Here is a 12,358-nt window from a genome sequence, read left to right as displayed (position 1 = left end):
ATCAGGTCTGACGACAACACCATCATCACCCAGAGCGCCAGGGGCATGCTGGAGAGGACCCTGAAGGCAGCCATCCACTCACTGTACATGGAAACCCTGAAGCGTAAACCGGACCAGGGTAAAGCCTTTGAACTGACCAGCAAGTGGGATGCCAGCAACCACTTCCTCGCCGGGGGCGGCTTCACCTGTTTCGCCGACTAGCAGTTCATCCACCGTGCCCGGCTCAACTGCGTCCCGCTCAACGCAGCCGTCCACCATGGGAACCGAGACAAGTGTTGCAGGAAGTGCAGCTACTCCAGCGAGACCCTGCCCCATGTCCTGTGCAGCTGCAAGCCCCACTCCAGAGCCTGGCAGCTGCGCCACAACGCCATCAAGAACCTCCTGGTGAAAGCCATCGCACTGCACCTGGGGGAGGTTGCTGTGAACTGCGCCATCCCTGGTACTGACAGCCAGTTGTGACCTGATGTGGTAGTCCCCAACGAGGCCCAGAAAAAGATCATCCTTGTCGACATCACTGTCTCCTTTGAGAACAGGACCCCAGCCTTCTGCCTTTTCATAAGCTGGAAAAATACGCCTCCTCTCCCCCCCCCAGCCGACACCCTGAGAGCAAAGGGCTACAAGATGCAGATGGATGCCCTGATTGTCACATTGGGCACTTGGGACCCCTGCAACGAGCGTGTGCTGCAGACCTGTGGGATCAGTCAATGCTACGCACGGCTCATGCGGCGCCTCATGGTCTCGGACACCATCCAATGGTCCAGGGACATCTACATCGAACACATCACCGGCCACCAACAGTATCAGGAGGTGTGAGCCGGTACGACATCATGCATCAACTATGGGAAAGGGACTGAGAGACTTCTTCCGTTGGACCATATGAACTGAAACCATAAACTCACTGAACATTAAATCCTACCAAATGAGGGTAAATCCATCCTCATCCTCGTATCCACTCATTATACTCCACACCTGAACATAGCCATTATATGGACAACATACCCCCATATCTCAACGTCTGTACTTTGACCCATTAAACTTTTACCCCCAATCGGGGAGATTGCAGGTTATGTATTCCTTACGCCACCCGTTCCTAAACCAAATTTCGCACCCCTTGATAATCTGTACTTTATTCCCTGATAACCAGAAACTTCTATGCTTAAACTCTATACCATTTTCTCTTTACTTCAACATCTTAATAAAATTATTAAATTTGAAACCGTTCATTCCTTCTGAAGCACCTGGCATTAGCCACTGTTAGAAGACAAGATACAAAGCTAGATGGACCATTAGTCTGACCCAGTATGGCTGTTCTTATAATCTTAAATTAGTAGTAACTCTTTTCTTTGAAATCTAGGCAACTTTTTTTAATCTGATGGGATCCCTTTTAAAACATGGTATTCCTTTTCCCCTTCTTCTCAGGAGAAGTAGAATACAAACCATTGTTGCAATGTAGGATTTAGTTGTGCTACAGCCCAGTTGAAATCCAAAAATTAGCATAATTCAGGAATATAATGACAGGACATAAGATAAAATGATAAAGTAATTGAAATTATTTATCCTGAAAGGGGGAAACATGTTTATGCTGTGTAAATACCTAAATGAGGGTTATATGAGAGGGAAAACAGCATTAGACACATCTTAAAACAAGATTGACTGGCTGAAGTTGAACAAAAGGAAAATATAATTTAGATCAGTGGTTCTCAACCAGAGGTCCAGGACCCCTTGGGGGCTGCCAGGCAGGGCCAGTGTTAGACTTGCTGGAGCCCAGGGTAGAAAGTCAAACCCCCACCGCATGGCACTGAAGCCCTGAGCCCCGCTGCCTGGGGCTGAAGGCAAAGCCTGAGCAGCTTAGTTTTGCGGGGCCCCCTGTGGCGTGTGGCCCCATGCAATTGCCCTGCTTGCTACCCCCTAACATCGACCCTGGCTTTTATATGCAGAAAACGAGTTTTTATAGCGTGTTGTGGGGGGCCTCAGAAAGAAAAAGGCTGTGAACCCCTGATTTAGATTTAATTTATTTGTATTACCGTTGCACCTAAAGGTTCCAACTGTGATTGAGGCCTACTTTGTTTACAGAGGTGAAATTTTCAAAGCCACAAATGGGAGCCAAGCACCTTTGAAAAATCTCTCTCAGAATCCAAACAGATGAGACAGACCAAGGGAAACAGGTGAAGTGGCTTGCCCATATTCATGCAGCAGGTCAGTGACTGAGCTCAGCACCCAGGTGTCCTGATTCCTAGGCAGGTGCCCAAGCCACTTGACTGTGATGCTTATATTAAGAAGAAAGTTCCAGCATCACTGTTGAAATAGTTTGCCAGGAGAAGTAGGCAGGGAACCAATTCAGAGGTGCCCAAAGTTAAATAAGAGCTTGGAAAGCATAGCTTAGTGTCCTTCCTATTTAACAAAGGCGGTTGGATCAGAGGTCTCGGGAGCTGTTCAAGCAAGCCCATGACAGAGGTGTCTGCCACCACAACCTTGAATTTGGCTACTTTGTATAAAACTGTTGCTTAAATGTTAGCAAGTTTTACTGTGTGGAGTGCAGCTTTCCTGTATCCCTGGCATTTTTAAAGCAAATTGACTTCAGATTGCCACATGTTTGACATTTAAAAAAAAAAAAGCTTGCATCAGAGTGTCATTTTAGCCTATTGCCGCACTTTCAGGTGGGAATTGCAATAACATTTAAAATGCAAAGCTGCTACATAGTGTCAACGCTATTCCCGTATCCGATTAATTGTCTGACTAGTTAAAAGGGAATTTGTTAAAATGCTGATTAGATATTTGAAAGGCACTTCAAAGGGGGATCTTTATTGCTGAGACTCTCTTAATTTTGGGTGTTTTTACTTATTGCTCTTCTTAAAAGCAGAAGTTTAAAAAACAATGGGCAGCATCTTTGAGTGTTGATTTGGAGGAATCCTGTTGGGATGAGACTTGTGCTTTAGTTCTCAAATATAGCAATACGCTCTGATTTAAAATTAAATGTCATACAGAAGTTTTTCTTGTTCCCTGATTTATTTTACATTTAATGAGTAACATAACAATATTTCCACAGTATGCATCCGATGAAGTGAGCTGTAGCTCACGAAAGCTTATGCCCAAATAAATTGGTTAGTCTCTAAGGTGCCACAAGTACTCCTTTTCTTTTTGTACCCCATCCAGTGGACATCCAAATACTTCTTTAAGTAGGTCAGATACTTGCAAATTACCCTGCCCCTACAGATAATCAGCTGTCAAGTTAAATGAAAAGGCAAAAAAGTTGAGTTAATTTGGGACCCATATAACACAGTTCAGTAGTTTAGATTTCCTACATCAGATGAACCACTTGGAATAGTACAAGGGCATACTAAGGACCTAATCCTGCTTCTGTGGAAGTCAGTATCTGTGTGTTGCAGTTGGTTTAGTGGCAACACTGTAAGGGCATGTAGGGATGTAGGAATTGCCATACTGGATAAGAAACCCCACAAAAGGCAGATTTGGGATAATCTGACCCGCCCACATTAGGTCTCAACTGGATCTCTAATAGTTAGATATTGGATTACACTCTGAACCATGAGGTTTAATATCACTTTCAAAATTTTTGTTAGCCTTAAGAATTGTTACTTGGCCATTTGGTGTATGTTAACCTGACTGTATAGAGGTTTTTCTTCTACTTTTCTCTTTTGTCCTTTAAATTGTTGGCTTTCATCTGACAATTATTTCTAAGACCATTTTTGTTAAACGGAATATTTATCAGACTGACTTTATGTGATGGCCTCTGAGCAGTATTCATGCACTGATACATTTTAAAATGTAATGATCTGCCTACCTTATCACCAGATATCTGATTGTCTTATGAAAGAACAGATGGCTATCCTGTTGGCTTACTTGACATTTTTAGTAGAGCTAAGTATCTTCCTATCGCTGCAGCACAAGTGCTTTTTCAGAATATTTTATGTTTATTTCAGTATTTTAACTTAACCACCTTTTTTCTCCTCTCCAGAATGGATTGTTATCTGCACTGCCTTATTTTGGATGTTGGCTGTGTATAATCATGTCTGGTCAAATTGCTGATTACTTAAGGGAAAAACAGAACTTGTCCACTGTGTGTGTGCGCAAAACATTTACCCTAATAGGTAGGTAAATTAGGTGAATAATGTGCATGCTTTTTCTTCAGTTTAGAACACTTAATGGTGCCTAGTTAGGGATAACGCAGGCATCATGAGTTTGACTCCTTACAGATGGTCTGCTGTCAGTCCAAGTATGTGTGTGTTTGGGGTGGGGTGCTGTTCGTCAGTGCTGGTGATTTCCGAGAGTTGCAGGACACATGCAGAAGTTGTACCAAAATGTATGTATGTGCTTGCTGGACAAAATATCAGTATTCTACTATTTCTTAGGGTTCCTTTGGACCTATGTGTCTTTAGTTTGACTGGTTTGATATGCACTAATCATACATTGGCCATTTTAGCTTGGTTTGCCTTATCTTTTTCTGTCTAGCTTTAAAATAAAAATCCCTCTTCCTATTTTAAATTCCTACTCTGCTCTAAAAAGGTGAGCTGCAAATGTTTTTACAAATTCTTCCAACTACTGGATGTGCTTATTGTCCCCAGCAACGGATGGGTTAAGAAGTGTGTTTGGCACATTTTAAGTTTAGAAATCTTCTAAACAGTTGTCTGCCGCACTGTTGAGGATACATTATATATACATGACTGAAGAAATTAAATGTCAGACCTTTTTTTCTAAATAATAAACCTGCTGGTTTTTTCCACTGATCTGCACTGAAATATCTTCTGGGAAAAAAGTTTATCGTTCCACTATGTTGTCCTCTAACAAGCAAAGATGAACATATCTATGTAAAGCAACTTTTGTCATCTGATTTCTCAGAAAAACAGATTCCGCTGGAGTAGAAATTTCTTTTACAGTGCTCGCATCAAAGGGTAAAATTTTCAAAGTCACCCAAGTGACTGAGGGAGTCATTAAAAGTCAGTGAGACTAAGGGCTTGTCTACACTGGCACTTTACAGCCCTGCAATTTTCTCGCTCAGAGCTGTGAAAAAACACCCCCCGAGCGCTGCAAGTTTCAGTGCTGTACAGTGCCCGTGTAGACAGTGCACCAGCACTGGGAGCTGTTCCCCTCATGGAGGTGGGGATTTTTATAGCGCTGGGAGAGATCATTAATGAAGACAATCCCTTAACCCTGGTCTACAGTATGAACTTACGTCAGTATAACTACGTTGCTCCTGGGTATGCAAAATCCACACCCCTGAGTTATGTAGTTTCACTAACCGAACTCCTGGTTAGACAGCACTATGTTGATGGGAGGGCTTCTCCCATCGACGTAGCTACTGCCTCTCGGGAAGAGTGCCCATAGATAGTGTCGGAGAAAAACACAGTTCTCACTCTCAGGTTGGGTGCAGCAAGTCAGATACACTTTATTATCTCAAGCAATTGCACAGAGGGAGAGAGTGCACTAGGACACAGGGTTTCCCCCACCTAGGCAGGTCTCTCTAAAGATAAACAATTAGAGCAAGCATTTATACCTTTATTACAGACAATAATGAGCAACAGCTGCATATTATTTATACATATTCCTTCATGATATCTTATTTTTCTCACCAATTTCTCTTATAGTCTACATTCTATTCTTATCTAATACAAGGTCACAACAGCCTCTCTCACAGTTCTTTTCCCACTCACTTCGCACAATCCCCACTTCTACAAATCTCGCGTTATTAAAGCTTGAGTTAGCCTGACTCCTACTCATTTCAGAGGCCTGCATCCAAATTCCCTTTATGTACTTCCACAGTAGCATCTTCACTAAGCTAAGCTGCGACGCTGCAGTGCTGTAAGTGTAGACGAGCCCGTAGACTCGTAAATTACTATCTGTAATTCAGTGCACCTTAGAATATGTTATGAAGTGGTTCTCACAGACTAATCTTGCAGGTTGCAGTACCTGGCTGATTTTAGTCACCCATGCCCAAGAAAATCTGTAATTGTTGCAATTTTTGTACGTGCCTGTAAATTAGAGAGAAAACAGCTAATTAACGAAGCTGAGGAAGGGGTAAAAATTCTGACAGGACATTTTGAAATCCAGGCCAGCAAAACTCAAAATGAAAAATCCAGAAATACGCGTTTTAAAAAGAAATTCTCTGCTTTCCCTAAGACTCCTTAACAAGATACGTATGATGTCTTTTTCAAACCAAAAAGACGTCTTCATCCTTTTATGCAACCACATCTATCTGTGGTAAAGAGGACAAGGAAGTATTCATAGTTTCCAACTGTGTCAGCAGAGCATATGTGTTAACTTTTTTACAACTGATTGCCATCTTTTCAGTATCCAAGTGTTGTGGCATATCAGTACATTGACAAAACTCACATAAATCCAGAAACTTGTGATTTGGTTGCATGCTCCAGAAGTTACCTATTGTAAAGAGCCCATTGGAAAGAGCTATGACAAAATACTGCATCAAAATGTTCTGAAGCTAACACTTTTGAGGAACATATGGGGTCACCATTTCAAACTGACTATCTAAAGTAATGTCTTGTAATAGCCAGCTGTTCCATTAGAGTGTACTTACAGATAGTATAATGTCTGAATCCCACTACAGAATTCATAATCTCTTGTTCCTCCTTGTTTCAGAGTAGCAGCCGTGTTAGTCTGTATTTGCAAAAAGAAAAGGAGGACTTGTGGCGCCTTAGAGACTAACAAATTTATTTGAGCATAAGCTTTCGTGAGTTACAGCTCACTTCATCGGTTCCTCCTTGGTATCTGATGGTTTGTAAAGCTCAGACTATTTTGACTAATTACACAGAGAGTTGCTTGAAGACCAGAAAGTATTTGCAGACGTTCCTTTGAATCTGAATGGTGGTTTGGTTCATTTATACCCACCCTTATTTCCTATTTGCAAATATTCATGCAAATAGATTTTTGGTCACTCAAATGGTTCTCGAATGGCTGTTCTCCACATGAAGACCTGTATTTGCATTTGAATGGGGGTATTTGTGCCCAAACATCAGTATTCATTATTCACCTTTTGTTGTTCATTATTCTCCTGTCTTAAAAGGTTTGTCACCCCTGATGGAGCAGAAACAATACCATGTGACTTAAGTGACCAATTCTGATACTGGACAGTCAAACTAAACAGCTGATAAACACCCACAGGCTGAAAGTTGGTCAAATCATCTGTTTACACAATTACAAATAATGAATACATGCAGAAGTCAGGATCAGTTCATCAGAAGAAAAAAGTGTTCAATTTGGATAACTTATTCATCACATATAATTCACACAGCTCTAGTCTTCCCCCATTTTATCTGCTATTGCAGCCTCTGTTAATTTTATCATAGTACATACACAAAATTGACCTGATCTGATAAGACTAGGCTGATCAGTATCAGTTACTTTCTGATGACCTTTCATCCAATTAAAGCTTGCTCTCCTGTCTGCCACGGGTATGGACTTCAGTGGGCTCATGCAGCACAGACATCCTGGATTCTCTTCTAATGGAGCCATAAAATTGCAAATCTCCATTTTAATTTAAAAAGTACCATGCTATGTTTTGCGCACTAGGTGGCAGTAGTAATATAGAAAATACACCTAAATACATAACTTAGTTTTAGGTTCTTTGTATGATAAATAACGGTTAAGCATCTTTGTGGTGGTAAGTGTCTGGAGGTTTCTAAATGATGTTGTTGTTTTTAGGAATGATCGGACCTGCAGTATTTTTAGTAGCAGCTGGATTCATAGGCTGTGACTACACATTGGCTGTTGCATTCCTAACCATATCAACAACACTAGGAGGCTTTTGTACATCTGGTTTTGGCATCAACCACCTGGACATAGCACCGTCGTAAGTATTGCTAAAGCTAGTTTTAATACAGATGACATTTTGATAACTTCAACGTGAATTAACACTAAAGCTGAGTGGTGTGTTCCATTTAGTGTTAAATGTTAACAATGGTGAAGCATTATAACCTTTTAGAAAGGTTATTTGCATTTGAAAAACATGCTGTATAAATTGGTCAGATGTTACTGTGTCATAAGCAGGCAGTATGTAGTCACTGGCTATGGGCAGATCAATCCTTATGTACAATTATTTTTCAGTAATGGTGTAATTTTTCAAAAGAGAAGGCTAGATTCTCATCTGTGTTTCTGTGCCTTGTACAAGACCAGAGCCCGACAGATCTCTCTCTTTCCTAAAAGATTTATTTGTACTCTTTAGATGTCCACATAAATACAGAATAATGACCAGTTGGAGAACTATTCAGCTCTGAGTTTGATTTACCCTCGTACACAGGACACTAGTGAAGTACAAGATTTCAACACTTATCAGGGCAGATTCTCTGCTGTGTAAGGCTCCTGGGCACAGCAAAGCAGAATGGGTTGCTCTAGCTTGTGCTAGCTGTCTGTGATCCCCCCAGCTTCAAGGAGCTGTGGATTAATGGTTTGAGCACTGTACTGGGAGTCTGGTAGTTTTAGTTTCTATTCCCATGTCTGCCACAGGAACCATAGCCAGATTCTGGTCACTCTCCCACCCCAACCTTTATGCTGGTAGCCAGCCTCCCACCGCTCATTTAACAGTCAGCTCTATCAATTCTGTCCCCTCTGGGGATTCCCCACACTGGGGACTTGTGGGTGGTTTCTGCTTCCTTTGCACCATCTGATTATTTGCAGATGTCAGGAAGGAATTTCCTCTCTGACAATCTACTGCACAGTTGTTTTGTTTGGGGTTTTTTGTTTTGTGTTTCCCCATGCTTTTGCCTTCCTCTAACTTAGCAGCAGGGTGAGACTTAGATTCTGTTGGGGTCATCCTCAGCTATGCATGTTTATAAAGACTGTATGCATGGAATCTATTGAAGGGTCATGGCTGATTCCAGTAGGCCGTATCATCAGTCTTTAAGGTGGTATTACTTACTGTTGTTCTTCAAAGATGCAATTCACCTGTCTTCCCAAAGTGGAGAATTAATTGTCAGAGAGGTGGTCAAGATAAAAAAAAAAAAGAAAGAAAAATTCCTGAAATTTCCTTCTTTTTAAACAAAAGAGTAATCTAAGTGTTCAAAAGGAAATCAGGCGATGTGCAGGATTCTGGGCTACATGTTGAACTCCTCAAACCAGCTCCACAGTTTACCATTGGAGAAAGATTTCAGTGATGCTCTCTGCTTTCTTAAAAGTCAAAGATTTGGTATAAACCTCTTGGAGAGAAGTGAATTATGAACAAAGGAGATCTAGACTGAAGAGCACTTTCTTACACCACCATCTTTCTAGATGGCTGGCTGGCTCTCTAAATTAATAAATAAATAAATTAAATTAAAAATACACCAAAAAAACTACATTAAAAATATTAGGATGCCTATACAGCCATAGTGCAGGCCCCTGGTATTATATGTGATCATGTCATTAAAGACTATACTATCTTTTCCACAGGACCCCTGCCTCATTAATTCCACAGAATGGACAGTGCTCTCTTAATGAGCAGCTATTCAATATTTTGTTTTGTCCCCACTCTTCAGATCTCAGGACTTACATTCAGCACACCATTCAGACCCTGCTCCAAAGAGGAGAATTAATTTCCTCCTGGGCTTTTCTGTGGTGCTCATCACTATAGTTTCTGAGTTTTTCACATTCGCTAATTACTTTATCTTCACAACACTCCTGTGAGGTAAGGGCATGATATTACTCCATTTTAGAGATGGAGAACTGAGGCACAGAGAGATAGGGTCTAAAGTATTTAAAAAATGTGGGTACCCAATTAGAGAGACCTAAGATCTGATTTTTTCAAAGAATTTGTCATTTTATAGCTTTTTCTACACGGAGAGCACAATTCCTGTTGACTTCCATGTGAGTGCACAGCACTTCTGTAGATCAGACCCCAGGGATACCCAGAAAATAAGGAATTAAAATCACAGTGAGTGACAGTGTGGAAAGTTTAGCTTAAGTGACTTGCCCAGTATCACATAGGTACTCTGTGGCAGAGCAGGGATAGAATCCATGTATCCAGTGCAACATTTAATTGCCTTAACCGTGAGCCATTCTTTCTGTTTCTGCAATCCCCTGCCTCAGTTACTACACACCTTCCAATTTCTGCAACAAGTGAGGCTGGGGTCCTGGAGACCAATCTCCTTCCCTACCCAACCCTGATTCATCCCCAGAGCAGGTCCATCCTGTGCAGTGAATAAGGCAGAAGTCCTTTGCCAAAAAAATATTATGTAATCAGATAATGAAAGACTGTATTATAATGCATACACACAAGGGGGCCGAATTAAGGTTACATGGACATTCTTAATTCTGGCTTTGTCTAAGTTTTGAGTGTTTGACTTAGCAATTTAATGTTTTTAAACGTAGCTTTTGTATGTGTAACTTCCTAAGTTTTAAAAAAAAGCAAATTGGAAAAAAACCCAAGTACCATCATATTGACCCCCACATGGGCCATCAGCAAGATTGGAACTGTTAGATCAATCACACAGGTATCTGCCACTTGAGCTAATGGCGTAACAAGGAGTAATAGTAGATTGTCATCCTTTGGATAACCAACGCTAGAGGGGGATGTCAGTGGGTTTCACATATATTTTCTGGGAGTGGGGGAATTACCAGACTTAGGATACCTTGGGTTCCATTCTAGGCACAGTGGAGGGAGTGGTACTAATGGGTACAGAATCTTCTGTTCATTTTCCCCCAAACATGACCCCTTTCACCCTATCCCATCCAACCTGTCCTGTCTCTTTCTACCCCTGAATTCTTGTCCCAATCTCACTTCCCCACCTAGCCAGCCCCAGTCTCCATTCCTCGGGCTTCTGTTCCCAGTCTTTTTGCCTAGCACATCCTATTCTCAGTTCTCTGGACTCTCCGTTCCAAGTGTCCTTGCCCCCTCAGTCCCACTTTTCCCCCTACTCCCCATCCTGCTGAGAATGCCCAGTGTAGGAAATTTAGCTGCTATCTAAGAAGACTGTAGTGAGCACGTGAAAACTGCTCTTTTTACCCAAAGGTTATATTTGGGCAGATATTCCTAGGGGTGGCAAAATAATCATTCCAGAAGCAACGGCACCACCATCGCCGTGCTTTCTCTCTCTCTCGATCACATTTCAATACCCTACTCCAAAGCAGGGAAGTCCTAGCACTTTTCAAAGAAAAGGTTGCCAGAATTTTTTGAAGTGCTCAAAATGAGACCCAGGAAAAATAAGTCATGCTTGGAAACAGCTGAACCATTTTGTCTGAAATCTTTCAAAAAAAAAAACTTCAGACTGAGGCAGACACCCACCATTGAAAGGAGAGAAAATGAATTGGGGCATTACTGTGGGCATATAAAAGAACATAGTGATGAGCTTGCTGGCTATTACCATAAGGGCCTTTTGCTATTCAAAAAATTGTAACATGCCACAGCAGGAATTTGTATAATAAATTTAAGTTGCAGGAACTGTTTCCTTAAATGAACAAAAATCTTCACATCCAAGTAGAAAACATGAATTATAATATAAAAATGTAGGTGTGTCTCTTCCCATTATGTTGTAAACATTTGAAATTATTGGGGAAGGGGCAAAATTATCTGTGTGGGGGGGAAAATATATTCACTTCTGGCTTCTTCCCTGAAATGTTGGCTAATTCAGCCAATTACAGTAATATATTTCCTTGATGATGATAATTCTTAATATCTCACTCATCATAGATCCCTCATATTGTTCCCCTCACTCTCTGATGTGCTGACCACATCATGTATCTTGCGTTGTCTTCTCATTCTGCCCCTTACTTAATCAGTGAGTTCACTGTATTCGTGCATCCCCTATTATGTTATAGAAGATCTTCGTCAATGTTTGGACGGTCTTGCTTTGCAGATTTGTCATATTTAGCTTTCTCTTTCATGCTGGATTCTTTACATTGTACAGAGAGTTGCACCATGGTTATCTGCATCAGACTGTGTGTTATCAAGTGCACAATCTATGTCAGAAATACTAAAAATGAAAGACATGTAGCCAGGAATGAGCTGCAAATGTTTCTCTGGGCTTTGAGCTTTGAAAGTGCGAACTAATATTGTTGCAGTGCTTAAATGTTTTAAGGAAGAAATGCTGCATGTAGGTCCATTAAGGGCTTCATAGTGTTTTGGTATATACACTTATCTGCCCCTAGAGGCTTTTACACTTGGGCTCTATGAAGCTGAATGTCATATTAATTTTTATGCACTTTCAAGTTGCCAAAGGAGTATAAATACATAAGTATCACTGTAGTCAAAATTTCAAAGTTTAAAGTAAAATACAGTGCACTGCCTTAATAAGACTTCGTGAGTGTGTTGACTTTAAATAAAAATCATCCAATAGGCTCGATGCTTGAATTTGTAGCTCCCTTGTAAATGCTTTATTCAGAGAACACACACACACACACACAGACACAGACACAGCTA

At 41.1% G+C, this 12,358-nt stretch overlaps 1 protein-coding gene across 3 annotated transcripts in view; it reads left to right on the top strand.

The window, feature by feature from the left end:
• SLC17A5 (solute carrier family 17 member 5) overlaps positions 1-12,358 on the top strand; it is a 38,135-nt gene that overhangs the window by 20,469 nt on the left and 5,308 nt on the right. For all 3 annotated transcript variants that reach the window (XM_073336460.1, XM_073336462.1, XM_073336463.1), the window contains exons 8-9: positions 3,974-4,106; positions 7,672-7,819. In XM_073336460.1, coding sequence (XP_073192561.1) covers positions 3,974-4,106; positions 7,672-7,819 — 281 coding nt within the window. The remainder of the gene's footprint in view (positions 1-3,973; positions 4,107-7,671; positions 7,820-12,358) is intronic.

The sequence above is a fragment of the Lepidochelys kempii genome, chromosome 3, assembly GCF_965140265.1.
Source record: "Lepidochelys kempii isolate rLepKem1 chromosome 3, rLepKem1.hap2, whole genome shotgun sequence".
NCBI lineage: Eukaryota > Metazoa > Chordata > Testudines > Cheloniidae > Lepidochelys > Lepidochelys kempii.
Note: the sequence above shows the minus strand (reverse complement) of the source record. Positions and strands in the feature narration are given on the sequence as shown.